Source organism: Orcinus orca, chromosome 5 (genome assembly GCF_937001465.1).
Source record: "Orcinus orca chromosome 5, mOrcOrc1.1, whole genome shotgun sequence".
Taxonomy (NCBI): domain Eukaryota; kingdom Metazoa; phylum Chordata; class Mammalia; order Artiodactyla; family Delphinidae; genus Orcinus; species Orcinus orca.
The window spans coordinates 70,480,494-70,506,571 of NC_064563.1; the positions used below are offsets into that span (position 1 = coordinate 70,480,494).

Below are 26,078 nucleotides of genomic sequence, written 5' to 3' on the forward strand. Positions count from 1 at the left end.
ATGAGATTGGCTCTTCTAGTCCCACGAGGAGATTTTCCCAAGACACAGGCTGGTGGGGCTGGCAGGGTGGCCCCTGCTCTCCAGGACTGCAGTCATTCCATTCACCGCCTGAGCTGTAACGACCACCTGTTTCATGCAGTGTGCTCTGTTTGGCCCTACGTGCCTCTCTCTGGCCTTCACATGAGCAAAGAGAATAAAAGACTTCCAGCTTTTACACTAGGTTTTATGACTAAAGAGAAACAGTGTCCCCTCCTCCGTGCTGTATCCTGTAGAAAGTACAGCAGGTCATTTCCCTCTACCCCCTGCCCCCAAACCTTAAGATTTTATTTTCTTTCTAAAGTTGGAATAAGTAAGTAGAGCCCGTTGGTGGCCCTTCTGCTTAGCAGGAGTCACTCTACAACTTAGCTTCTGCCCTGGAGTTACCAGGAGATTCTGTCCCTGCACCTGTATATTACTTTTGAGCGATCCTTAAATTAATGATAAATGGCAAAGATGAATTAATGATTCGGGATCTATTCTTGTTTTATTTTCTCTTGTGCTTGTTCTCGTTGTTTGGGTGAGGGGAGCAAAACTACTAGTTGGGAGCCTAGACCCTCAGGTTCTTCTTTTCCTGTACCTGTATTTCCCATTAAGTGATCTCAGGAGGGTCATTTCACCCTGTTCATATTGATGTCCCCAGTCTCTACTTAAGCTTAATGCAAGGCATACCATGTTATATCCTGCAGAAGGAGTTGAAGGGGCTGGCGGTGTATGAAGAGGAAAGGTAGTAGCTGGCCTCATTACGGAAGCCTTGAATGGAAAGCAAAGGAATTTGTTTCCATTTTCACTGATATCCTTTCCATCTGTCTTCCTTCTTCCAGGATTGTGGTGGTCTCCTGTCTGAAGGAGATAACCAAGGCTGCTACCCTTTGGATGGACACATCCTCTGCAAGACCTGCAACTCTGCCCGCATCAGGGTGTTGACTGCCAAGGCTAGCACTGACCTTTAAATCCAGTCACCTATTTAGCGGTTAGTTGGTGGCGCTGAGAAGGATGAAACACAAGAAAAAAAATATAAGAAGAGAAATAGGAAAAGAGAGGAAAGGCAATTAAGCTATGGGATGGTCTCTACTTCATCCACTATTAACCTTCCTTTAGAAACACATAGAGTATGAGATGTTTTAAAGTTCTCACCAAATACACATTTCACATTTAATCATGTAGGACCTTGATGGGCCTTTGTTCCCAAGGACTTGCACATTTTTGCACGGATTATGCTCCATCCCATTCACTTCTGCATTCCTTTAACTTTTAATCCCTATGTTTGTCTCACTTTTCATCTGGTTGAATGGCTTTTTTTAGTGTGGTATTTGCTGTCACACAGCTTTTCCTGGGTGAGTTTGCCAACTCACAGGTGCTTTTAGGCTTGAAGGCTCCATCCTATCACTTCCACATTGCCAGTGAGCATAAAAGGTAGCCATTCTTTTTCTGTGTATTGAAAAATAGTTCTTTCTGTTGCTCTAAACTAGTCGTGTCCCTTGGGAAAAGAAAATGCACAATTATATGTCAGGCTATAAAGAATTTAAGCTGTAAATTACATAGGTTAAAAGAAGCCCTCATTGAATTTGCAGCCATCCTAATTCAAAATCTATAATGACCAGTGTTTGGGGCTCATTTGAAAACAGATACTGGTGAGAGAGAACCAAACTTCAATATTTTTCTAAAGAAATTACAGATAGGGTATGCTGGATAAAGCATTTTGGGGTTATATTCGAAAAACTCATTATTACCCCAAAATATTATCTTAAGATTTTCCTTTTCCATGCTACCTGGACATAATAATATGGACAAACTTGGTTTTCTCTAGAATATAACATTTCCAATACTGTTCTTCTTTTCATGCCAGAAATATTGCCTTTTTTTTTTTTAAAATATCCAAACACAAGTACCAAAATTGACTTTTTCTCTAGAGGAAAATAGCTATAAAGAGCGGTTTAAAAATTTTTTTTTCCAGGCCCAGGTCCTTTTTGCCTGACAGTTGCAAATCAGGGCACATAAAATTGTGTTAGTTTTGTGTAGTTTACTTTAAAAAGACAGGAAAGCTTGAAAAGATTGTGAAACCACAGTCTCATTATTCTTATAATCCTTCTGCAACTCAAATTACATACTGCAGAAGACATTTTCATATCATTGATGTGACATTTACACCACACTTTCAAAGACAATCACTGAAAAAAAATTGCCTTTTTGAGCTAAAAATATGCAGTCTCTGCCTAGAATCTTTATTCAAACTCTTACTGGGCAGTGAAATGCTTACTTGCCAGCTCCAGGACCGCATATACTTTATTACGTTTTAACATGTTTCTTTTAAGGAAGGACGCTTCTTTTAGTAGCAGGTTACTGTTTTGTAAACTAATTAAGTATCTTGGATTAAGATTAGTTAAAACTTTCTTCAAATTTTTCACAAGTATATACTTTTAAATTATGAAGTACTTTAAATATAAACAAAAGTATAAATAATAATATAATGAATCTCTGTGCCACCCAGTTTAAGAAATCAAATATAACAAATATAGCTACATTCCCCTGTATACCCTTCCCTGATTCCACAGATATTTTTTCATGATTAGAAAGTGACAAAGTTTTCTAGTCTGACTTTTGTTTCTAATTTTTAATTTTAACACTCAGAAATGAAAAATTGTGCGTGTTTTGAATTGCAACCCAGGCCTCAAGAGTCCCAGTTAAATTTATTTTACTTCAGTAGGAATCATCATAAAGGTGGTTGATTTTTTTTTTTTTCTGTAAGAAGTTCTTAAGCTTATAGCTCTTCTGAGTTAATCTGTGGCTCATTTGCTTTGGTCCCCAAACGGTTTTGTTTTAGAACCACCACAGTTACAGCTTTTCAAAGGGTCCTTTGACCCTTGACTGTCCTTTCCTTACCTTGCTGCCCTTATCCTTGATCTCACATTTCTCATAATGTGAAATACGAGGGGTCCACTTCGGGCAGCATATGAATTTTAGGATACAGTGGCAACTGTATCTCTGAATTTCTGTCTCCCAAATGAAAGGCCAGACCATGCGGATGATCTCAAAGAATACTGACTATTAGACAATTGAGGTGATAATGATAATATAATCTGCTTGAATTGTTTCAGTAACTTGTTTTCTATGAAATACTTGGGGGGAAATTGTCTTTTGGTCAAAAGCAAAGAGCCCAGTTTATTGAGAGATAGATTTTATCTCTTGAAGTGCAGTCCTATTAGTATGAATTGGATTTTATCTCTTGGAGTGCAGTCCTATGAGTATGAATTTTGCCAAAGGAGGGAGAATTTATGAAATATTTATACTATAAAAATGCAATAACATTCTACTTGTTTGTTACATTTAAGTCCTTATGTAACTGAATGTTTACATGCAAAAAAAAAAAAAAAAAGAGAGAGAGTAATAAAAAAATGCTTTCACAGACCCCTCACTGTGGCATTGCCAGAATACTGCTTGCTTACAATCTTTATAGTGCATTTTATCACATAACCTCAGAGTATCTTTACCAAAGATTTTTAAAGTAAATCTCTTTTTAATATAGACTTATCATACTTTTATAATAATGAATGTGCACACCTACGTATATAGATATTTAGATTTAGATTTTTTTTTCTTTCACAAGGTATAATAAGGAAAGGATCCTAAAATATTTTATTTCAGGATTTCTTAAATATATGATTTATATTGCTTTCTTATCTTCTCTTAATCATTTGGTGTCAGCAATGCCAAATCACGTTTTACTGTTTTAGCTACATGAAATTTTGCCTATAACAGAGATATAAAGATCTAATACCTTAAGGATTATAATTCTACTGTCTTTTGATATATTGTCTTGATTGTTAATCATTTAAATACATAAGTAATAGAAAAGAATCATAGAGTCTATAAGAAAAAGTTTGTAAAAATATACTAAAAATATACTGGCTTTAAAAAAAATTGTCAAGAACACAAATATTTGGTAATTTTATGTAACATGAGAGACATGGAAAAGGAAAAAGAAACCCACTGTGTCTTGGGCTCTGCAGACCGTTTCATAGTTAGATTTCTCCATTGCCTGGATCTCCAGCTCATGGCAACTCAGTGTGGAGTCTCATCTGCAAATAAATCGGCCTTTAAAACTCAAAAATAAGTCATGTGTCCCAGCAAAGCGCATCAAGACTCTGAGATCCTGAACATGTCTGCAGCTCAAAGATGTGGGTTCTTTTTTCTTTCATTAACAAATTGTTTCTGTAAGAGCAACTTCTCTGATCAAAATTACTACATTGAGTGTATGCTGATTAATACAGTGGAGATATCAACAGTATAATTGTTTTCTCACTATGAAAGATTCTGCAGAGATGTTTGTGATGATGTTTCAAGCATATAACACTCTCAAGTGTTTTATATTTGGGTCCCAGGGGGAAAAGAAGAGCATTTTACCATGGGGCTATAGTAGAGGGTTTATGGAATATAGACAGGACTCTGAAAACACAACTTCCAACAGTTTTCCTAGTTAGTAAAAATCCTATTAATGTGAACCAGCCAGGAGTAACAGTGTTATTTCTATTTGATATGTTTTGGGCTTCTCTTGTCAAATCTGTGTCGGCTGCCCCTTGATCCCTCCATTATCAAGTTTTGCAGGGTGTTGGGGAAGTTATGGCAGCTGCCAGGGAGATCAGGGAAACACTGATGTAACCTCACAGCCTCTCACCATTCCTCTTGGCTTGGAAAGGCTTTTTTTCCATATACATTTCTAGAAATATTGCTATTCTACCTTAGTATTTCACATTTGTAGTTTAAACAAGCGATTGTCCATCTGTTGCCTAGAGCTACAGTACATGTGTGTTATGAATGAAATATGACAGCATGTTCCATACCATGCTTTAGCCATCTGTAGGAAACCAGGAGGCTGGAAAAGATATACCTCTGCAAAATGTGCCTCAAGTTCATTTCCTGAGATCGCTCTTTTGGTGCACTTTCATGGGAGACAATCAGAGAGCAACATGGATTTGTGCCTTATTTTTAAAGAATCTTTACACTACTCTGAATGCTCCACTGAAGAGTCTGTCACTTAAATAGCCATCCCCAAATCTCCAAGATATACTCATCAAAAAGTCAAAATCCAGAGAAATCTCAACTCTTCATCTTAATGTATTCTAACAGTATTTCTGTTCTCGCCATCTCTTAGAAGTACCTTACGGATTCCTAAATTAGGTAAACATTCTTATGCCACGAGGTGATGTCTTGGGTGTTGTTAGTGACTTAGTGGTCTTACTCTCGTTTTAGTTAGATAGTGAAGAAAGACTTCCACTTGAGCCTTTAACACCTATTCAGCATGTCCACTTTTTTTTTAATTGCCACAATTTTTTTGTTTTTTTTTTTTAATTTAATAGTGTACAGAACAAGTTGAGGATCTTGGTTCTGAGTCATTATTATGGTGCAATCATGAACACTTCAGGTCAAGTTATTTCCTTGACAGATAACTTTTCTTATGAAGCTGTTGTTTAGTTCACTTATAGTTCAACCTTTAAAAAGTGATCTGATTAAAGCTGTGTGGCGTGGTGAGAGTTCTTCCTCTCTCTCTCTCTCTCTCTCTCTCTCCCCCCACCCCCACCCCTGCCTTGTCTCCCTTCTTATTCCTTCCCATTCCTACTCATTAATGTTATCGTGCTTGGACTTTTCATAAATAAGTTAAATCAATGCATTACAAGCCATATGGAATTATGATCATATTAAAGGAAGAATTGTGCCGCAAAATATATGTGTCATCCATCAATTCTTTCTTTAAAAGTGCCTGTTTTTCCAGATTGTGTTTATTCATAAAGTGAGGTGAGATAATAGAGTCTTTCAGTTTTATTTTAATGAGTTTTCATCAGGGACTCAGATCACAGAGTTCTTGGCAAATTCCTTTATGACTGGCCTACTTTTCTCAGCTATAGGCAAAGTGATCTTTCTAAGACTAGGTTGAGATTTTTTTTTAATCCAAAGCATTTTGACCAACAAAACAATCATATTTTTAAGTGGTGGCATGTTATTTTAGATCAATGAAACTTGAGAGTTTTCCTTATGGCAGGGGAAAGCTATTATTCTTCTGGAATTTTTACACATATCAGCATTTTTCCCATGACAGTAATATTAAACCCTAATACTTGAATCACAGTATTTTGCAGGGAGTAGGTCAGCAACAGAGTTTTTCCTGAAGCACGGATTACAGACCTGTAGTCTGTTTATAAAAAGCAACCTGAGAAGAACAATCTGGGTCTTTCGGTAAAACATTGTCTTAAAATGAGTCTGAGATTCTTTTGAACTCTGGCTAATACTGATCAAAACATGCCTTCTGTGTCCATTTTTTATAAATTTGTTTAGGAAAAGCTTATAATTCTAGGACTGTATTTCTATTTTGGGTTTCTGCCCTTCTGTTTTCTACAAGTTGATCTTGATTTTCCTTTTTAGGAGGGTCACAGATGAGGAAAGTAAAAGCATAACTAATACATACGTAATTCAATACACAAATGAATTGGCCGAGAATTAATGATAGTCTCAGTGAATGTGTTGTTTTGATAAACAGGCAGAGGTTTTGGGGGGTTTTTTTTTTGGTTTTTTTAGTTTGTTTTTTTTTTTTACCTGTCTCCAAGAAGAGAGGCCTTTGGCGGGGAAGGAGGAATTTGAGAGAAGGGGCAGGTCACAATTTAAACAATAAGATTCTTGTACCGTGTAACTCAGAATTTTCATAGGGGTTTTAAGGATTGGCAATTGTAGTTTTTTAAACAAGTAAAATATTTATATTTCCAGGTTTATGAGGTGTTTAAAAATCACTATGGCTAACCATGTATTTTTCCCTTGTCAGGAGAGAATTAAAATGGGAGCTGCTTCTCAGCCCCATGGCACGGCCATAACTACACGAGACTTTTTTTTTTTTTTTTTGGTACGCGGGCCTCTCACTGTTGTGGCCTCTCCCGTTGCGGAGCACAGGCTCCGGACGCGCAGGCTCAGCGGCCATGGCTCGCGGGCCCAGCCGCTCCGCGGCATGTGGGATCTTCCCGGACCTGGGCACGAACCCATGTTCCCTGCGTCGGCAGGCGGACTCTCAACCACTGCGCCACCAGGGAAGCCCACGAGACTTTTATAATACATGTCATTTCATCCCTCTGTGAGAGGGCCATAGCTCGTTCTCTTTGTGACAGATGGCAATGCATATTCTTACGTAGTCTTAGTTAAGCTGTACTACGCCCTAAGCATCTCTGAAGGTTAGAGGTTTCTATTTTCACACATTCAGTATTTCATCCCTTCTGATGTACTTACTTGGTGAGCACGGTAAGCAGGCGTTGTTTTGGTCTGTGGGCTTCTTGTTCAAATCCAGTCATCCACGTCCTGTACGGCCCTGCCTAAACAGCCATGCTAGAATTGATTTGTACTGCCTTTTTCCTTTTTAGTTACAAGCACAGAAAACTAACTTTAGCTTACTAAGTTCAAAGAAGAAATATAAAATGGCACATTTTTCCTTCAATATAGAAAGGAAAGACACTTACTCCTTTACCTCTTTTATTTTCCTGGACCCTGGGCAAAAAGTTGTAGACTCTATAATTTTGTTATCCAACATGCGTGGGGCTTATCTTGTGGGAAGTTGTGTGGAAGATGCATTTTATTAAACTCATTGACTTTTCTCCCGTGAAGTTACAAAAAAAGAAAAAATTACTAAAATCTTCGCCCTTTATTCCTGATTGTTACTTAATTTACAGCAGTTTCTAACCACACTAATAAATATCTCTTATCCTAGCCCTTGTTATAAGCACAGATTTTGTAGGATTCTACAAGCAAAATGTTATGTATACTAGAAAGATGAGGGAAACCGATAGCTAATTCTTTTGTAATACCTTAAGATGGTTACATTAATCCTTCCCTACTGTGTGCTTGCTACTTCTTCCAGGATACTTATTCACTTATGGGCAAGAGAAAACATCATGCATCTAACTCTGTTAGACATTGACCTAATAGGCCCAAATAGAAGTCTTTATTAAATGACCCACAAATGCAATCAACTTGGTACTGAACATAGCTTCTAAATTCAGTGTTCAACCCCAGGAATAGAATGATCTACCAAGACTGAGACAGGTTTCATTATGTCATCTTGTGTTCTACCCCAGTGTAGAGGGCTATAGCTGACCCCAAGCCCCAGTGCTGTTCCTAGACAAATCATGCGTCCTTTAAGCATCTGAATCTCCCGTTATTTTCCTGACAAGGCCCCATTTCACATCTTCTTAGAGCTGGCTAGTATGTAGTAGTATTCATGGCGGTCCCTTCTACCATTGGGGCAGCTTTTTTTCTACAAAAGTTCTTCCGTGTTAAACAAAACTCTGGCTCTGGAGCTATGCACAAGAAGTCTAATGTCTAAATTGTTGCCTCTAGGTCAGATATCACTGACTCTTTCAACTTTTCCTCATTGATTGACATGGTATCAAGTCCAATCACCCTCTTGCTTCTCCTTTGAACAGTTGGACCCAACAATATTTTCTAATTTTGTTTCATCTACTTGGTGAAATGGGGCCAGCACTTTAAGTCAGGCTAGGTAAAAACACTTTCTTCAGGGCTGAAAGTAAGTGGAATTGGAAGCATCCAAAGGAAACTGATATTCGATGTGGAAACTTCCCCCAAGGACTCAGACCCAGGAGAGTGAAAGCTTGATGAGGATAGATCTCCCATGTGTGCAAAACAGTCCTCTTACACTATGTCCTTTACTGTTTTTGTTGTTACCAAAAAGTCAAAAGAGGAAGTGAGCTAGTTAGTATATATGTCATCCATAAGACTCCCACTTCTTGGTCAATGTTCATAAATTCTCTTCAGCCCTTTCCCTTTGTTCTTGTCTTCTCAAGAATAAGACATTTCTTGTCCATGTTCCCATACTGAATACACAAAAAGAGTCCTGGGCTCTTTATCGGTTCCACATAAATATTTCTGGCTGGTTGGCTTTTGAGGCTTGCTTTCATTCTTCTGGGCTCAAATGTTAGTACCTATAGATGTTGCACTCTAGACCAAGTGAGCAGCTTCCCTACTTGATCAGTTAAGAACTACCCTTAGGAGTCCGTGTTTTCTCTATCCTTTTGTCTTTCTAACATCTTTACCCCTTACTCATCTCCTCAATGTAATAATCACTTGAAGGGAATCAGCCCCTAAGTAACTCTGATTGAAGCTAACTGCAGTAAAATCAAATAGGTTCAATCTGCACTCCACAGGAAGGAATATAGCTTCAGGAAAAGTAATTCTCCCCAGTGGTATCAGTAAGGCTTCATGGAAGAGTGAACTTTGTTAAGGAATCTTGGTTCATTGGCTTGATTTAGAAGTTCAGAGAAGAATATTGACGGCACCAGAAACAAAAGGAGAGCATAGGTTATGTTCAGAGAAGACCTTCTGCTTTAAGGATCACAGATTCCGGAATGTCCTTCACAGGAGAAAACGCTTCCAGATACTCAAGGTCGGTGAGAAGGGAAAAGCATAGAGCAAGATTGATTCAGTTTGCTTTTTCATCTCTATGTAAACGTAAGATGGGATACGTTGTCAAATTATAATCCAACCCATAGGGTATCAACAGGAATCTGTTTTGATAACATACAAAATGCACATTTGCATTGGCTCATAGCTCTGTACTCCACTCTTGCACCAAACACCCCTATCTTTTGAGCCCACAAGGCGATGAGCAGGACACCTCTATTTTCCTATTACTTCTAGGTCCACAGTTGGAAAGGACTCCACATTCATCTATTCCACTTGGTGTTAAAATTCCCTTATAGATTTCTTGCTAAGTGATAATCCAGACTCTGCTTAGCGTCACCTGCATCAAGGAGCTCATTACTTCTTAAGCTCTTCCATTTCCTCCATCATGCTTTGTTCCAAGCTCCCAGAAACAGCCTTTGGGGCTTAGGTGCTCCTTGGTGCCACACAAAATTCATCTTTAGTACATAATAAAGTGTCGCTTCCTCCCTCTGTTTTCCTTCCAAACATATTTTGCTTTTGGCAACACATTACTTTACAAAAAATAAACTTTGATTTTTTTTTTAGCTGAAGATTATAAAAACCTTTAAACATCCTTAGAAATAGTCTGAAGGGTTTTCTGAGGGTTAGGTTTCAGAGTATGAGTTTGGGGTTGCTGTTTTTACTTTCTTATTCAAAAGACAAACTGTTCTGACCGTTGTTCTATAGCTTCATGCCTTCCGCCAGTAACTAACCCATGAGACCCTCTCCTGTTATTCATTCTGCTGATAATGACCTTAAAATGTTGGGAAATGTCAGCGTGCGATCTCCACTTCTAACAAGGAAAACGTCAAAAGCAGAAAATACTGGTTCTATTGAAATGCATCACCTCTGGCCAGTTGTCCTTTGCGAAAGGAAGGAGGTTACATTATGTCATGGTTTTACATAGAAACGTATACATTCTTTCCATATTGTCCCGAGTTACTATTTAGTGTCAATACCATTCCTTGGTCTTCGGGAGGACAAGGCTTGCAGCCCTGCCACCCCAGCCTTAAATTCCAGAGTCCTATCGGCAGAACCTGTCATCAGGCTCCTGGGCAGGACTCGGAGGTGGCTTTCTGAGCTCTGAAATAATAATTCCTAAGAGAGCTTACAAACTGCTTTCACACATAAAACAGCCCTGGGAGGAAGGTTATTAATAGCCCTATCCTAGAAGAGAAAGCTGAGGCTCAGAATTGTTAAGTGACTTGCCAAAAGTGATAGAGCTGGTAAGTGGTACATTTGGGGACATACCCAGGTCTTGCAAGTCCAGTGCTCTCTCCAGTGGCCGCTCTCAGGGCACAAAATACCTCCAAGCACGCTGTATGCTTCTCACAGACCACCGTGCCCCCTGTTTGAGGGCATCCAAGGAAATTCACATAGGTTACTCAGCTATCAGGTGGCAGAGCCATGTGTGTACTGTGGTGTCTGAGATCATTTAGAGCTTGCATGCATTTTCTGTGTCATCTTGTGGGAAACTACTAGGTATTCTGATTGGCAGTGTGATGGAGCCAGTGAGGAAGGGCCACCGCTAAGAACAAACACTGTGGCACTGAAGTACACTGCAGCAAATTTCCCCAGAGACCGTGGTTTACTTTACATTAACTGAAAAACTCTCTGGAACTGTGAGGTTCCGTTTATCAACCAAGACCATGTCATTTAGAATCCAGTGGCGTGCAGAAAGAAGTGACTTGACCCTTAGGACGATTCTCCTGTGGGCTACGATTTATGCCCCACAGAGGCAGGAACTGCTGTAGGTAAACAATGCCTATTCTTCTCTCAGTTCACATTTATCGAGGCCCACCAAGTATATGTCACAGCATCAGGCATTTCCGAGCCAGCCAACCGACCTTGACCTTGAAATGTCTGTGAACAAATGCTATGGGATTGACTGCCGTTCTGCGACTTGGCTTTAGCTACTTGATAGCCTGGGCTTATACCCTGCTGTGGTCGTTTTGTGATTTGTGTGTGCTTATCATGAGGCGTTTGGTGCTCTGTTGTTTCCAGCCTACGTACTTGGAAGCCTGCGTGTATATTCTAGAACCTGCTCTACGTGGCATTTCAACAACTGGGCATGCCTTCTCTTGAGCTGCATCCCTCAGGAAGCTGTGCCTTTTGATGTGTGCTCTTGGGTTTTTAGTTCCTCCCATTTCTCATTATAGTTGTTTGGCTTTAAGTTAAAATCTGTCCACTGATTGAAAAATATCTTTCTTCATCTGAGTTAAATCTACTGCAGGGAACCTTTAAAATGAGCTTATCTAATAAGCTTTCTAGGCATTTTCCCTCCCTAGAGTCTTCCAACCATCAAGCTGGTCTCATCATCCCTCTGCTGAATTCCCCGGGATTAATGAGGGCCAAGTTAAATAACAAACGGCCTCTCACCCCTTTCCAGTCTTCACACCTGGGAAACACAGGCGGGGCCGGCGGGGCCAGCAGGCGAGTCTCCTTGGCTGACATGTCAATTTAGACCCTGGAAAGGTGGCTGATCTTGCCGTGAGGTTTGATTAATGTGATGACCGATAGAGTGGAAAGTGATTTCTCGTAGAATAACAGGTATAACCCCCACTACAGGAGTGGAGTAGCAGAAGCAGCATTCTGAGAACTTATCAGAATTATCTGGGTGAGTACGCCTGAGCCGAGACTCGCTTGGGTAGAAACTGTGGTGTCTTATTAGAGGGAATAAAAGGACAGTGAAGCTGTGAATATGAAAAAGCAGCCCTTTAAAAAAATCAAGGGAGCCACAAGCTCTGATTTATCTTTACATAACGTAAAGGAAATTATGAATGCATTTTTTTCTTCCTCCACTGTACACAATATTACCCCCCATGCTTAGGGAAAACACAATTGTGTTGTCCTCAAAACGCTCATCCGTGCACGTGCTTGCACCCAGGCGCACACTCTCTCTCACACACACACGCACGCACACACACACACGCAGACATCTTCCAAGAAGGCTGATCCTTCAAAAAGGAAATCTTATTTTAAAACACTTGGATTTTTCAGGCCAAGAAACTAATAATTCCTAGACCTGACCCATTTTAGTGACTGCTAAAAAAGAAAAGGAAAAGCTATTTAAATTTTGTACGCATCCATTTATCTCTTAAAATATGCCAGAGCAGTTTGAGGTGAGGGTGGAGACTAAGGTATTTATCTCTGCTGCTTGAGGCACTCTTTATATTTCTACCTGTTGGGAAAAGGGTAAGAACTATTCTTGGGCGATTATTATTTGATGCATTTGTGTTGCCACCTTGTACGGTGCCTGCTTTGCTTCCTACCGAGGCGTAAGAATGAGTTGTTTTTTTGACTCCTTTTCCCCCATCACGAGGGAGTAAATATTAAAGCCTGAATGTCTTCCCTCACCAAATTATCTCAGTCCATTTCTGAGCTAGTTTAGAAAGTGCACAAGGGGAAGAGCTAGCTTCTCCTGGATATATGTCTCCATTTTTCTTCTTTCTTGGGAGACAAATATAAAGGGAAAAAATCCAGTTTCTTTTCATCTCTCTTTCTCTTTGGGTGACAGTTGATGATCACTTAGTGATTATAAACCAGAAGTAGGTGAATAGCTTAGCCAGGTTGTGATGTATCTGCCAACATGCTTCATTCCTTCAAACACAGACTTTGAGAGGAAAAGGGATTTTATCATTTAAATGCCAACAATAGGAATGGCCTCATATTTGAACTTTCAAACAGTAAAAGGTGAGTTGATATTTGGGCAGTGTTTGCATTTTACTCACCCTATGTGCCTTCTGCTTTTAGTTTTTAGATGAATGTCATTACATTAACGTATCAGGGCAAAACTGCCAAAAAGTGTTAAAGTGCCTTGGACCTTCCTCACTGGGTAGCAAGTTGAAACTGGGATAAACCGTACCAGCCTTCTTACTTAACTGAAATATCTGAACTGAGGTGTATCCTTGATGAAAGAGATTTAGGACCCTGGAAACTAAATCTTGTCACCCACCATTAGCTTCTATTTAACTAGTTGCAAAATCATTTTTAAATGACTTTCTTCCTTTTAGTACCCATTTTTTTTTCTCTTGGGAAAGCTGATGAGCAAATTATCCAAGAATTATTTCTTATTAAACAAAGTGAGAATATTTCCCCCCAAAAAATCTGAAGTAGTCCTCATTAATTTTCAGGAGACACATGAAAAAGCAAATAGAATTAAAGATGGCATCGATTGTCTGATTATTTAGCATGAATAAAATTATGTGATTTAATGTGCCTTCAGTGAAAATTTAAACTAAATGCAAAACTTTCACAGCAGGATGCAGTATTGAACTTTTGCCTTGGTATCTATGCAATTAATTACTTTTTTTGTTTTGTTTTGCCTTTTAAACTTTACCTGTATCATTCTTTATCATTAGTTAAACAGATTTGGGGCTGTCTCTTTCTCTACTGGGAATATGTGCAATTATGAGATGCACCCCCCAAAAAAGGAAGGGAAAAGAAAGAACTTTCGGGTTGCAAATCTGTGCCATGAAGTAGACGTGACATGAAGATGCAGAGCCGGAGGATAGTAATTTTCTCTGAGCCGTACACACCAGCTTTTATTTCATGGCTTTGTCACAGGCTTTTCTCCTTCTGTGCTGTCACCTTTGAGAAAAACGATTGCACCTTCTCCAAGTCTGCCTTTTAACAGCTACAGTTGAGTTGGCAAGACTTCCCCAGCTCTGAATATAGCCATTTGCCAACTCCGGCCTCTTTGCGAGACTGACTCAAATCTGTGATCTTCTGTTCAGCATACACATCAGCAAAGTGAGAAGATGAGCACTAAATATAGGCTCTGTTAACTTTACTTTTAGATTTACTGCCTTCAAAAAAGTGCCTATTCTGAGAAACATAGACGTTATTCCTACATATGTATGTACACACGGTACCCAGAGTCATACCGTGCAGCCTTCAAAAACATACCATCGAAAGGAGTAGGTGCTAAGATAAGGAAACCTTGCCAAATGAAAGTCCCTCGTTTCCAATATCCCCTCCCAAGTGGCACCGTGAAACAGGCTGCAAGCACATTCCCTGAGCATTCCTTGCTGATACAGCCACTTTATATTTTTATCCTACTGGGTGGTGGCATGTTGCTGAGGTTTCCTGTATCTACTTCAAGGGAATATATTATGCTTTATGGAATTGGAACATTTAGTCAGGGAAAAAAATTGTTTAAGGGAATTAATGAGCCAGGGTCTGTATTAGGATATGTGTCGTATGTGTGTTTTATAAACTGAGCATTGGTGAGCTTAGAATGTCAGCACATTGCTTCTCCTTTTATCTCTCAGGCTAACATCAGTGAAAACTAAAGAAAAGTCTTGGCTCTGAGAATTGGAGGCTCAGGGGGCCAAAGGCCCCTGCCAGATCCTTAGAGCATCTTTACTTTGACTCCTAAAAATAGTAGCCCCTGTTATTTAATGGCTTTTGTTTCCATGGTTCTGTCACTGACATTGTAACTGTAGATATTGTCGATGGAGCGGCGGCTCAGCCTAGAAAGTTGGATTCTTACCCAGGTGTGGCAGTAGGAGAGGCTCTGGACAAATAGGAAGAGGTAGACTATGCACGATTTTAGGAAAAGGGTTGAAGGGAGGACGTGCTTCCAAAAAAGATCTTTCTCAATGTGTCGTCTGACTCAACCAGCTGGCAAATTACACTTGCCAAGTCGCTCTCTTCCCAAGTCAGTTGGCTCCACATTCACTTGATTCTGCCTCTGCTTTGGGAAGGCAGGATACCTCCATTTAGCCTTTCCCCAAGGAAGCTCTTGGCATCCTCTTGGTCACAAAGTTGTCTCCTATGCCACCTAGTTTCACCAAATGGAAGTAAAGGGGGACAAGCAATAGAAGATGCTTCCCATGCCCTTGAAGTCAGCCACCATTCTGCTTTCTATCTAGGGGGCTCCACTACTTAAACTAAGGAGGAGGGCGGAACGGATCATGGTTTCATAATTTCCAGAGTGTGGACCACCCTTCCTTAGTTATCATTTTGTGAGACCACTTGTCTTCTTGGAGAAAGTGATACTCTTCACTAAAACCGTCTACTCTTCCTGGTGATTTTCTTGTTCTGTTTTTACTTTATTCAGTTTCAACACTAGTCATTTTCTTTTTTATAGAGAATCAGATGTTAGTACTAGATAAGAGTTCAATCTCTGTGTGATGTCAAAAGGGGCATTGGGGTACTACAGAGTTTTTCCTCCTTAGAAAAAAGATGGACTGGGAAAGAGACAGGATGGCTTTGCTCCAGGTTTCAATCTGATTGTGACTATGAGAGAGTTTTATGTAATGTTAAATGGTATTTACAAGTAGACAGATCAAGGGAAAAGGGGGAGAAACCAGGTTTTCTCTGTGCTAAATGTGTCAAAGAACAAGAACTTCTTACTAACTAAATACAATCATAGACCCATCATGATCAGCTGCGAGTCTGAATAACATTCTCTGACTTAGGGAAAGCCACACACACACACACACACACACACAAATGTATAGGGAATATGCCTTTTTTCACATGTATGATACAGAGCCATGGTATTCCCAAAATACAGATTTCTCTTTTTTATTCTTAGCAAATTGCATCTCTCCACTACATCATGAACCATCACTGACATATCCAAAATAGCCCTCGTGGTTCCTTATGAAAATAAGAGAATAAAACCTGTTATAAGCAAGTGATTTGGGTTATTTTCTTTTGTTTTTATACATTACCAACTATATTAAATCATGTTTCTATTTACCTTCTATCAATTTTTTCCTATCAATTATGTTTTTCCAATGCTCTATAAGAATAAATACGAAAATCATATTCCTTTTTTTTCTGTAAAAGAATTGCAACTACTTTATTATATTTAGAAATCCAATAAAGTTATTACATTTACTTGCCTGTGTGTGGAATTCTTTTTGAGTTGGATAATCCCTGTCTCCTTTCTTCTAACCTCTTTTACTGTGATTCATTTTTTTACATCATTTGCTTTCCATATGGTCCTCTGAGAAAGGGAACGTCTCTCAAAGCAAATATGATGCCAACAAGAGAATGAAGGCACCCACTCTTCTCCACTGTTAGCACAGAAGATCTTAAGGTTAGATATGTTCAGGAATGACTTGACCACTTTGTCTTAAACTTTCAAGTAAAGAACTTTCCCCTTTTAAAGTTGGATCCAAATAAATCAGTTCCTGGGGTGGGGGGCGGCAAATGGAGAGTTCTCCACTCACATCACTGACGGCTGGCTGACTTTTCACACTTTTATTCCACCTGTTTTATGCATACTTTTCCAATGCTGAGAATCTACTCTGTGCTAGGCTCCTTGAGGGATACAGATATAAATCAGACATAAGTCCTGCTTTCAAGAAGTCTCTAGAAAAGCTGACAAACAACCATGGTAAGAAGACAGGAAGAATCAGACACTTGGGAGAGTACAAGTCAGCATTTTCAAAACTTTTCATTATTTATCACATCATTTTTAATAGCTCTGTGATCTGGAAGAATATTTGCCCACACTTTATAGATGAATATGCTAAGAATGTGAGAAATAAAGTTAAGAATCCCAGATCACCATTCGTTCACTGAACACTCATTTTTAACTTTTTAAACAGATCTACAAGAGAACCCAGTACCCTGACCCCTAGTCCAGTCTAAAATGTAAGAGTGACTAGAACTAGAGGGTACATGAAACTCCTTCCCACTTAGGCTTTGGGTTTTATCTCTCCAACCTCATGTTTCAGCCTACTAATGCTGAGGCGTCTGAGAGCTCTGCAAGAGGCCGCCATTTTCAAAGGCACCAGACACAAGGTGTGTCTTTGAATTAACAAATGGTAGATACATCACTGGGGCTCGGCGTATTCGTAACTTCTTGCCAGAAAGCTGTAAACAGAGAAGGGCATGTAACACGTAAACTTGCCTTTCCTTTCCCTATTTTCCTCAAATTACTCACTGTATGTTCTTTGGCCCCCTTCTGCTTTGTGTTTTAACACTGCACCTATATTTATTTGCCCCTATTCATCAAATGTGAGAGCTAGAAAGGGCAAATAGAGAGCATGTTCTCTGATTTTGTGAGGAAATACTAGGTCCCAGAGAGAGGAAAGAATTTACCTAAGGTCACAATGTAATTTAATTACAAGGCTGGATCTTGTGTCCTGGCCTGACCCCGAGTCCTGTGCTATCATACTGACAGTTTTAATAATGTGGAAGAGAGTAGAAAAAGAGTTTTATATATAATCTCCATTTCTAGGAAGAAGAAAGACAATTAAAAAATGAACAAAAACTGAGAGGGCTTAATGTCCATAGAGCGTAACTAAAAAAATTTCTAAAAGACATATTTCAGGAAGAAAGAAAATAAACCAGGAAGGAATATCAGTGATGCACAAGGAATGGTGAGCAGAGAGAATGGCAATCATATAGTTCAATCTCAACCTGAGTTTATCTCAAGAATATAGGAATAGTCGAGCATTAGAAAATCTATTAATGTGATTCACCACTTTCACAGAACAAAATAGTAGTGTTACGATCATAATATCTCAATAGATGCAGGAAAAGAATGTAATACAATGAAACATTCATAATAAAGAACAACCCCTTAGCAAACTAAGAGTAGAAAGAAACTTCCTCGAGTAAAGTCTATCTATGCAAAAATCACCACAAATGGTGAAACATTAGAAGTAGTTATTTTAAATGATAAAAGAGGATACCCACTATCAACACTTCTATTCAACTTTGTACTGACCAGTACAGTTATAATCAAAACATGAATAAAAGATATAAAGAATAGAATGTAAGAAACCAAAGTGCCATTATTCATAGATGGTATAACTACAGAAAACTATATATAGAAACCCAAAATAATATATAAATAATTAACATTAAACAGATTTATAGATAGAGCATACTGGTGATTGCAAGAGGGGAGGAGAGTGGATGTTGGGTGAGATAGATAAAGGGGATTAAAAGGTACAAACTTCCAATTATAAAATAAATGTCACAGGGATGTAATGTACAGCATAAAGAACATAGTATAACAGTAATAATTTTGTATGGTGACAGATGGTTACTAGACTTATCGTGGTAATCATCTCAATGTATTTGGTTGTCAAATCAGTATGCTATACACATAACAGTTTGCTAGATATAACATTAATATACCAAAACTGCATTCTATTTCTGTGCAATAGCCACAGTTTGATTATGTATTTTTGATAATGTATTTTTGAATAAACCATATATAATAGTGATCAAAAATGTAAAGTACCCTAGAATATCCTTTTTAAAATATAAAATACCTAAATGAAGAAAATCATAAAACTTTATTAAAAGACATTAAAGTAGATCTAAATAAGTGGAAAGATATACCATCTTCAAAGACAGGAAAATAATATCATAAAAATGTAAATTCTCCCTAAATTGATTCATAGATTTAATGGAATGCTAATCCAAGTCCCAGCAGAATTTGTATGGACTTTAGCAAGCTGAGTCTAAAATTTACTCAGAAAACCAAATGCCAAATACCCAAAAAATTTTTAAAGAACAAGAAAAGGTAATTTTCTTTACCAGATAAAACTTTCTAAGCTATAGTAATTAAGGCAATGTATTATTTGTATAAGAAAAAGACATGTATAATCTAAATGGACCACAGCTGAGAATCCTAAAACAAAACCATCCATTTATGGTAACTTAATCTTTGACATGAATGATATTTCAGATCACTGTGGCAAGGGTAGATGCTGAGATAATTGGTTTTCCATGTGGAAAAAAATAACATCCAAAGCCTACCTCATGTATACAAAACTTTAAGACCCGCTAAAAAGAATCTTTATGTTACAAAGAATTATTAAACAAAATAAAAAACATTAAAGCTGTAAATAAAATAATAATTTAAACACCATTAAAATTAAGAAATGTAGTTAATCAAAAGACTCATAATAGCTTCAAGCTAGGAAAAGCTATTTGCCAGACATAAAAACAGCAAAGGATTACTATCCAGTATATACAAAGAATTCTTAAGAAAAAAGAATTCAATAGAAAAATGGGGACAAGAACAGTCATTTTATAGAAAAGGAAATACAAATGGCCAATTGACATATGAAAAACACTTATGTTAGTCATTAGGGAAATGCAAATGAAAACCAATATGTTATCATTTGTTATAAGATATAAGTTATCTGGTGGTATCATATATCACCAGATCAGCAAAAATTTAAAAGGCTGATGATGTCAAATATTGGAGATGACATGGAGCAATGGATATTTATATACAATATTGGTGGGAGTATAAATTGTTAAAATCACTTTGGAAAATAAGATGTGGAAATCCCATGACCAATAATGCTGCTCTAGCCCATGTAACCCAAAGGCATGTACAAAGACATACGGAGCTGTACTGTTTGTAATGGCAGAAAACTGAAGATAAGACAAATGTCCTTCCAAGGAGCATTGGTAAGTAAATAACAGTATATTTCTGCAATAGGATGATGCATAACACTGAAAACTAATTATCTATAATTGAATAAATCAATGTGGTCAATTCTCAGAAACAATGTTAGAGGAAAACATTCATAAACAAATAGATATATTGTTTATAGGAAATTTTAAAACAAGAAAACTCATTATGTTGTGGAGTTAGGATAAAAGGAGGGAGATGTGATTGGTGAAAAACATGGCATAAGGGATCTTCAGTGCTGTTATTAATATTAGATTTCTTTAGTTGGATTGTGGGTTCATAGGCCTTCATTTTATTATTATACATTATAATATGTGTTATATACCTATCATATATTTCATAATATAATAGTTAAGAGAGAAAGAAAAGGAAGAAATGCTTTTTTTTTTTTTTGGCTGTGCTGCACAACTTGTGGGATGTTAGTTCCCCCACCAGGAATCAAACCCAGGCCCTCATCAGTGAAAGCATGGAGTCCTAACCACTGGACCACCAGGGAATTCCAAAAGAAATGCTTTCTGATAACTCTTTTTTCCACTCCAGTGCAGAGTCAAGTGCTCAATACATCCTTAATGACCTTAAGGCTGCCTTAGAAGAAGGCTAAGCACTTTTCAGCACTTTTCATATAAAATCCTACAAGTAACTTCTTTAGTAAATGTAGATGCAGATGAATGGAAAATGGGGAGCAAAGCTCTCAGCGTGGGCCATGCAATTATAGAACACTTCCCCTCTCCCTCCCCACACTTCTCTGCCCCTGGCATCTTCTATAAAGACTTTTCTTCCATGAAGCCTTCACTGCTTTCTTTACTGAAACTGACTACTTCCCTCTTCTGGATTACCATTCCAGTGCAAACTAGCATACCACCATTCCTCAGTTATGTACATGTCTGCATACCCAAACGATTTCCGTGATTTTTCTGGGAAGGAAATGATCTTGTTAATTTAGCTGCCCTCAAAGTATCTAGCACAGCCTGGCACATTACAGACCCTAAATAAATTCTTATCCCATTGAATTAAATTGATCCTCTTTCAGTTTCACCCCAGATTCATGTCCAAAGCAAAGCGTTTTACCTCTTTCTAACTCGGCTATTACAGTCAGGAAGTAAATAAAATATTCATTACTTCCCTATGATGTTGTAAAACTAACAGTGGTAGCGAATTCTGCATGAAGTATCACAAGTAAGATTCCTAAATCCAGGTCTGAGAGCTTCCTCCCTCCCAACTCTCTTATGAAGGGAATGAGCCAGATAAATAGGTAAAAAGGAAGAAACACGGGTTTCCTGGTGGTGCAGTGGTTGAGAGTCTGCCTGCCAATGCAGAGGACACGGGTTCGTGCCCCGGTCCGGGAAGATCCCACATGCCGCAGAGCGGCTGGGCCCGTGAGCCATGGCCACTGAGCCTGCGCGTCCGGAGCCTGTGCTCCGCAACGGGAGAGGCCACAGCAGTGAGAGGCCCGCGTACCGCAAAAAAAAAAAAAAAACAATGCCCAGTCACCACTGCACAAATGGAAAGCTCTTTGCCCTACCGTCAGTAGTTACAGAATAAAATGTTTTCTCCACTTTAATGTCTGGCTTTGTTTACCTTTGACACTACTGACACTTCAACAACCAGACTCCATGCCACCACCTCCAAGAATTTTTCTTTCTTTGACCTCCACTATGATAGTTGTCACTCTTACGTATGTAAGCCCATACAACTTCTAACAGACATATAGTAGGATACTTATTGTACTAAAGTAAAATTTCTTTCTTTTCTTCTAGTTAAATTTCCATCTGGACTAAAACCTTGAAGGTTGAAAATTGTGTTTTATTCATCCCTGTATGCATTGAGCCAGGTGTAACAGGCCTGGAATACATGCGTATGAAGAGGAGGCTGGATGAATGAATGAGTAAATGGGCGCTTCTGTACAGGGTGGTAAGGGTCAAGATATGCTCTCTTGCTAGAGTGGTCCCTAAAGGAAATGGACACAGAGGTGTGGCTGCAGAGCGGGAGGGAAACAATTACACTTCTCCAGGAGGAGAGGAAGACCGGACCAGTACACACTTGCCCTTACTTGTCGCTGAGAGATTTCCCACGTCATTTTTTTTTTTTTTTTTTCATTCCCAAGTCTTTCTGAGTTTGTATGCAAACCTTTTTCTCTCAGGGGCTGTGAAGAACCATTTCATATGCTTTACTGTAATCCAGGGGCAGGGAGGAATCCCTTCAAACCCGGGACAAAATCTGCCCTCTAAAAGGACTTCATCGTGGCCATAGCCAACTGCAAATGTGTGATGTCAGGCCAACCTAAACTATCCCATTGTTTTCAAGTGTGACTGAGTACTGACTAATATTACTTCCTCTGGCACTTTTTTTTTTTTTTTGGACTCAGTAGAATGGAAACGTTCCAGGCTGTTCTACGTTGCTGTCTGGACAGGATAATTTGCTGCTCATCATAACCACTTGAGAAAGGGAAAAAAAAAAATGGAAGAGGGAAAAAAATAAAAACAACCTCCCAAGGGTTCCCTTAAGTTTAGCAATGGCTTTTTGTTCTTGGATTTTGTCATTTTTGTTTTTGTTGTCCTGTGTTATTCACAAAAGCGACAAAAAATATCACAATCCGAATTGGAAAGGAACTTGCCCAGGTCATCTAGTGAGGATTCAACACTTTCCTTGCCCATCCTGAGATCTGCAGTGTCCCTGGGACACCAAGACATTTCCCCCACCCCCCATCAGGCGCGATGCAAACACCTTTTTTCTTAGTTCGGGAGCTCTGTTCCTTCCAAAACAAGCCTTCGCACCTTTGGACTGCCAGCAGTTCCTTCCATCTCCCTGTAGACTATTCCTCTTAGTTCTGCCTTCTGGGAAGTTCTTTTGCAGAGTGGTGTTTACAGAGAGTAAAGAGATCCCGAGCCTTTTCCATGTGGACTAGATCAGTAGAGACAGGTTGGTAATGACTTCTGTCAGAGAGAAAATGGAGAAGTGACCAGAACCGAAGCTCTAGAACTGTGTTCAAAGAGTGGAAACAGAGAGGAAGGACACCCATCAAATGTGCCTTTGGAAGATCAGAAGAGTCCCTTCTCCCTCATCATGGCAGATTATGGATAGCTGAAATCGTCTAACCCAAGTTTTTCAGTCCCAATATTTTCTCCATTCCTTCGCTCCTTCCAAAGCATCAGAAGATGCCAGCCCCTGCCTCACCCAACTTTTCCAGGCTGCTGGCCCTCCTAGCTTCCACTCAACTTCTGCTCTCCCCCAACCAGTCTGGTGGCAGAGGGGATTGACTCTCCCATACTACATCTCCCCTCTCTGAGGTTTGCTCCTTTCTTTGCAAGAAGCTGGATGCATTCATAGGAAGGCACAGCACCGCTCTGAAAATCAACCAAAGCCCCTTCCAGCTGTCGGATGCACTCTTCTCAGGGGGCGAGTCATTTCTACAGCCTTTGAGTTTCTACCAAGTTTAGGGTCAAAGGAAAAGCCAGTCCCCACAGGGCCTTTTTTTTTTTTTTTTCTTTTAAACGTCTATTGGAGTATAATTGCTTTACAATGGTGTGTTAGTTTCTGCTTTAAAACAAAGTGAATCAGCTATACATATACGTATGTTCCCATATCTCTTCCCTCTTGCGTCTCCCTCCCTCCCACCCTCCCTATCCCACCCCTCTAGGTGGTCACAAAGCACCGAGGTGATCTCCCTCCCACAGGGCCTTTTAGCTCCCTGGGAGTTAGGATGAAGGATTCATTACAAGGCAGAGATGATTGCCTTTTCCTTTTCAACTGTGATTGGTGGCCCAGAGACCACAGCCATCAAATACAGAGGCTCTGCTAAATCATGACTATTTCAGCTACTAATTAGGACTAACATTCACAGCAGAGGAGTCTGTGGGGGGCAATAAACCACTTCTTCAAGTGATTAAACTTCTAAGCAAACACACTTTGATTACCACAAGAACCATTCCTTGGTAAAGGTTCTCTCAGGTAATGGCATCCCCAAGACGTGGCTCCGTGAGTGGCGGATCTGGTAGCCTGGAACTCTGGGTGTGCAAGGCACCCTGTCTCCTCTGCCAGAGCCCTGCTCCACCTCTAGTTCTGTTGAGATGCCTTCGGAGATCACATATGTGACAGACTTGTGAATAGCAAGTTCACTGGGTCAGCAATGTGATGACAGTGCCCAAAGGCTCAAGCCACGTAGGGAGACGGACTGGAAGCACAGCTGGGGAGAGGGTCATCTGCTTCTTCTGGGGGAGAGGGTCCCCTGCCCCTTGGCCCCAGTTTATAGGCGTGAGTTTAGAGAAAGTCACCGTGGTGATGAGGAAACCTGAGGAACTGTGCTAAGTACCTTCATATGAGTCATCTCCATAGCAAAGATAGAGGGATTTGCTCCAGATCATTTCCAGAAGTATTTTCTTCATGTGTTTTACAAAAACAAACAAATAAAAACTACACATGAACTACATGCTCGTTGTAGAAAAAGTAGGAAATAAAAACAAGCAAAAAAGAAAGTTTTAGTATTCCATAAGCCCATCATCTAGAGGAGGGTTTCTCTCAACCTCAGCACTACTGACATTCGGAGCTGGAGGGCTGTCCTGGGCACTGTTTAGCAGCATCCCTGCATCTTCTACCCATTAGATGCCAGTAGTACACTGTCTCCTCCCCGCACTGGACCAACAAACGGGTCACGAGACATTGCCATATGCCCTCCAGCAGCAAAATTACTCCCATTAAAAACCAAAATTCTAGAGATAAGCAGTAATGCCATTTTCCAGTCTTTCTTCCTATATGCAAACAAGTGATACATGTTTTTTAAATGGAGTTGCCATACATATATTGTTTTGTAGTTTCATTTTTCACTTAACCAAAGAGCCTGAACATTTTCACATGTTGGTATCTGTTCTCCAATATTATCTTACCCTCTCCATTGTGCTCCATTGCACAGTTGTAACATGATTGATTTCATCCTTGATTTGGGGACATGGAGACTATTTCCAAGGGTGGTAAGAAGATGAAAACCAAAACCAATTTTTTGTGCGTCTTTTGCCTTCTCAAAGGGGAAGAGTTTGGAATAATGCATTTGAGTGGGGAAATAAATCTTTCTGGTGTGTCTTTTCATTCACAGACACCATTGAGGGAGCAAGAAAGGGAAAGAAATCTTAAGTTAAGGCTCTTCTGTGCTGTTAATGGGTAAGATACTGAGTAGAGTCCATTCAGGAATCTCTGGTTAGTACGGCGTAGGAATTGAGGAGTAGAGAGCCAGATGAATCTGAAAAGTATAAGGGAAGGGAAATAGCCTAGGCGTGGGTAGCCGAAGAAGAGGCCAAGAATGCAGGATCCTGGAAAGCAAAGAAGAGAGTAGATGGAAAGAGGCTTAGAATGGGTGGAGGAGGGTGCTGAGAAAGGTAGTTGTCTGCTGAACATGAAACCTTTCACTGTCCAAACCCTTAGTAAAACTTGACCACACTCCTTTCTGTGTACTCCTCGCCAAGGTACATGGGAGAGTGAAAGATGTTTGGGGTGGATTGTCTTACGCAGAGTGGTACTTGACAGAAAAGCGACAGTAGGGGCAGATGCAAAAACAGAGCAGGGATGGAGAATTAAACAGATTTTGGAGGCAGAGTCAACTTGGAGAATGAGAACCACCAGAGATATTGGGATCGGGGTCCCAGGGTTTTCCCTGCGCTTGAGATGAGTCCCTGAGCCAAACTTGCTTAAATATTAACGGCCAAAATGACCTCAGCAGGAGAAAGGACTTGAAGAATGTCCAGTCAGCAGACACTTAAATTACACTCTTTTTTTTTTTTTTGGCTCTTACAAACACTGCATAGAATACCACTGTAGTTAAATATTTGCAAACAATACTTAATTTTTTCTTTAGGCTAAATATTAGAAGTGGAATTATTAGGTCCAAGAGAATGCAAGTTTTAAGGCTTCTGATACATGTTGTCAAACAGCCCCGACAAGATTTTCATAATAATTTATGCTTTTATCGTTACCACCAACAGAGTGCGACAGTACCCTGTCACCATTATTTCACCAGCAATGGTACATGTTCTTCCCATTTTACAGGAGAGATATATGAGGCTTGTCCATGTTTACAGAGTGATGGAGCTAGACCCAGACCCACAGCTTTCTGACTCCAAGTCCTGAGCTCTTCTCTATTCACTGTGCTGCCTCCTTTACCAGAACTGGGGGTATTTAA

The 26,078-nt window shown here is 39.5% G+C and overlaps 1 protein-coding gene across 5 annotated transcripts in view; it reads left to right on the forward strand.

Moving 5' to 3' along the window:
* The window catches only part of LPP (LIM domain containing preferred translocation partner in lipoma), a 694,580-nt gene extending 678,221 nt beyond the window's left edge, over nucleotides 1-16,359 (forward strand). For all 5 annotated transcript variants that reach the window (XM_049710229.1, XM_049710230.1, XM_004278484.3 and 2 more), the window contains one exon: nucleotides 861-16,359. In XM_049710229.1, the coding sequence (XP_049566186.1) occupies nucleotides 861-989 (129 nt within the window). In that variant the 3' untranslated portion in view covers nucleotides 990-16,359. The remainder of the gene's footprint in view (nucleotides 1-860) is intronic.
* Nucleotides 16,360-26,078: the final 9,719 nt, after the last annotated feature.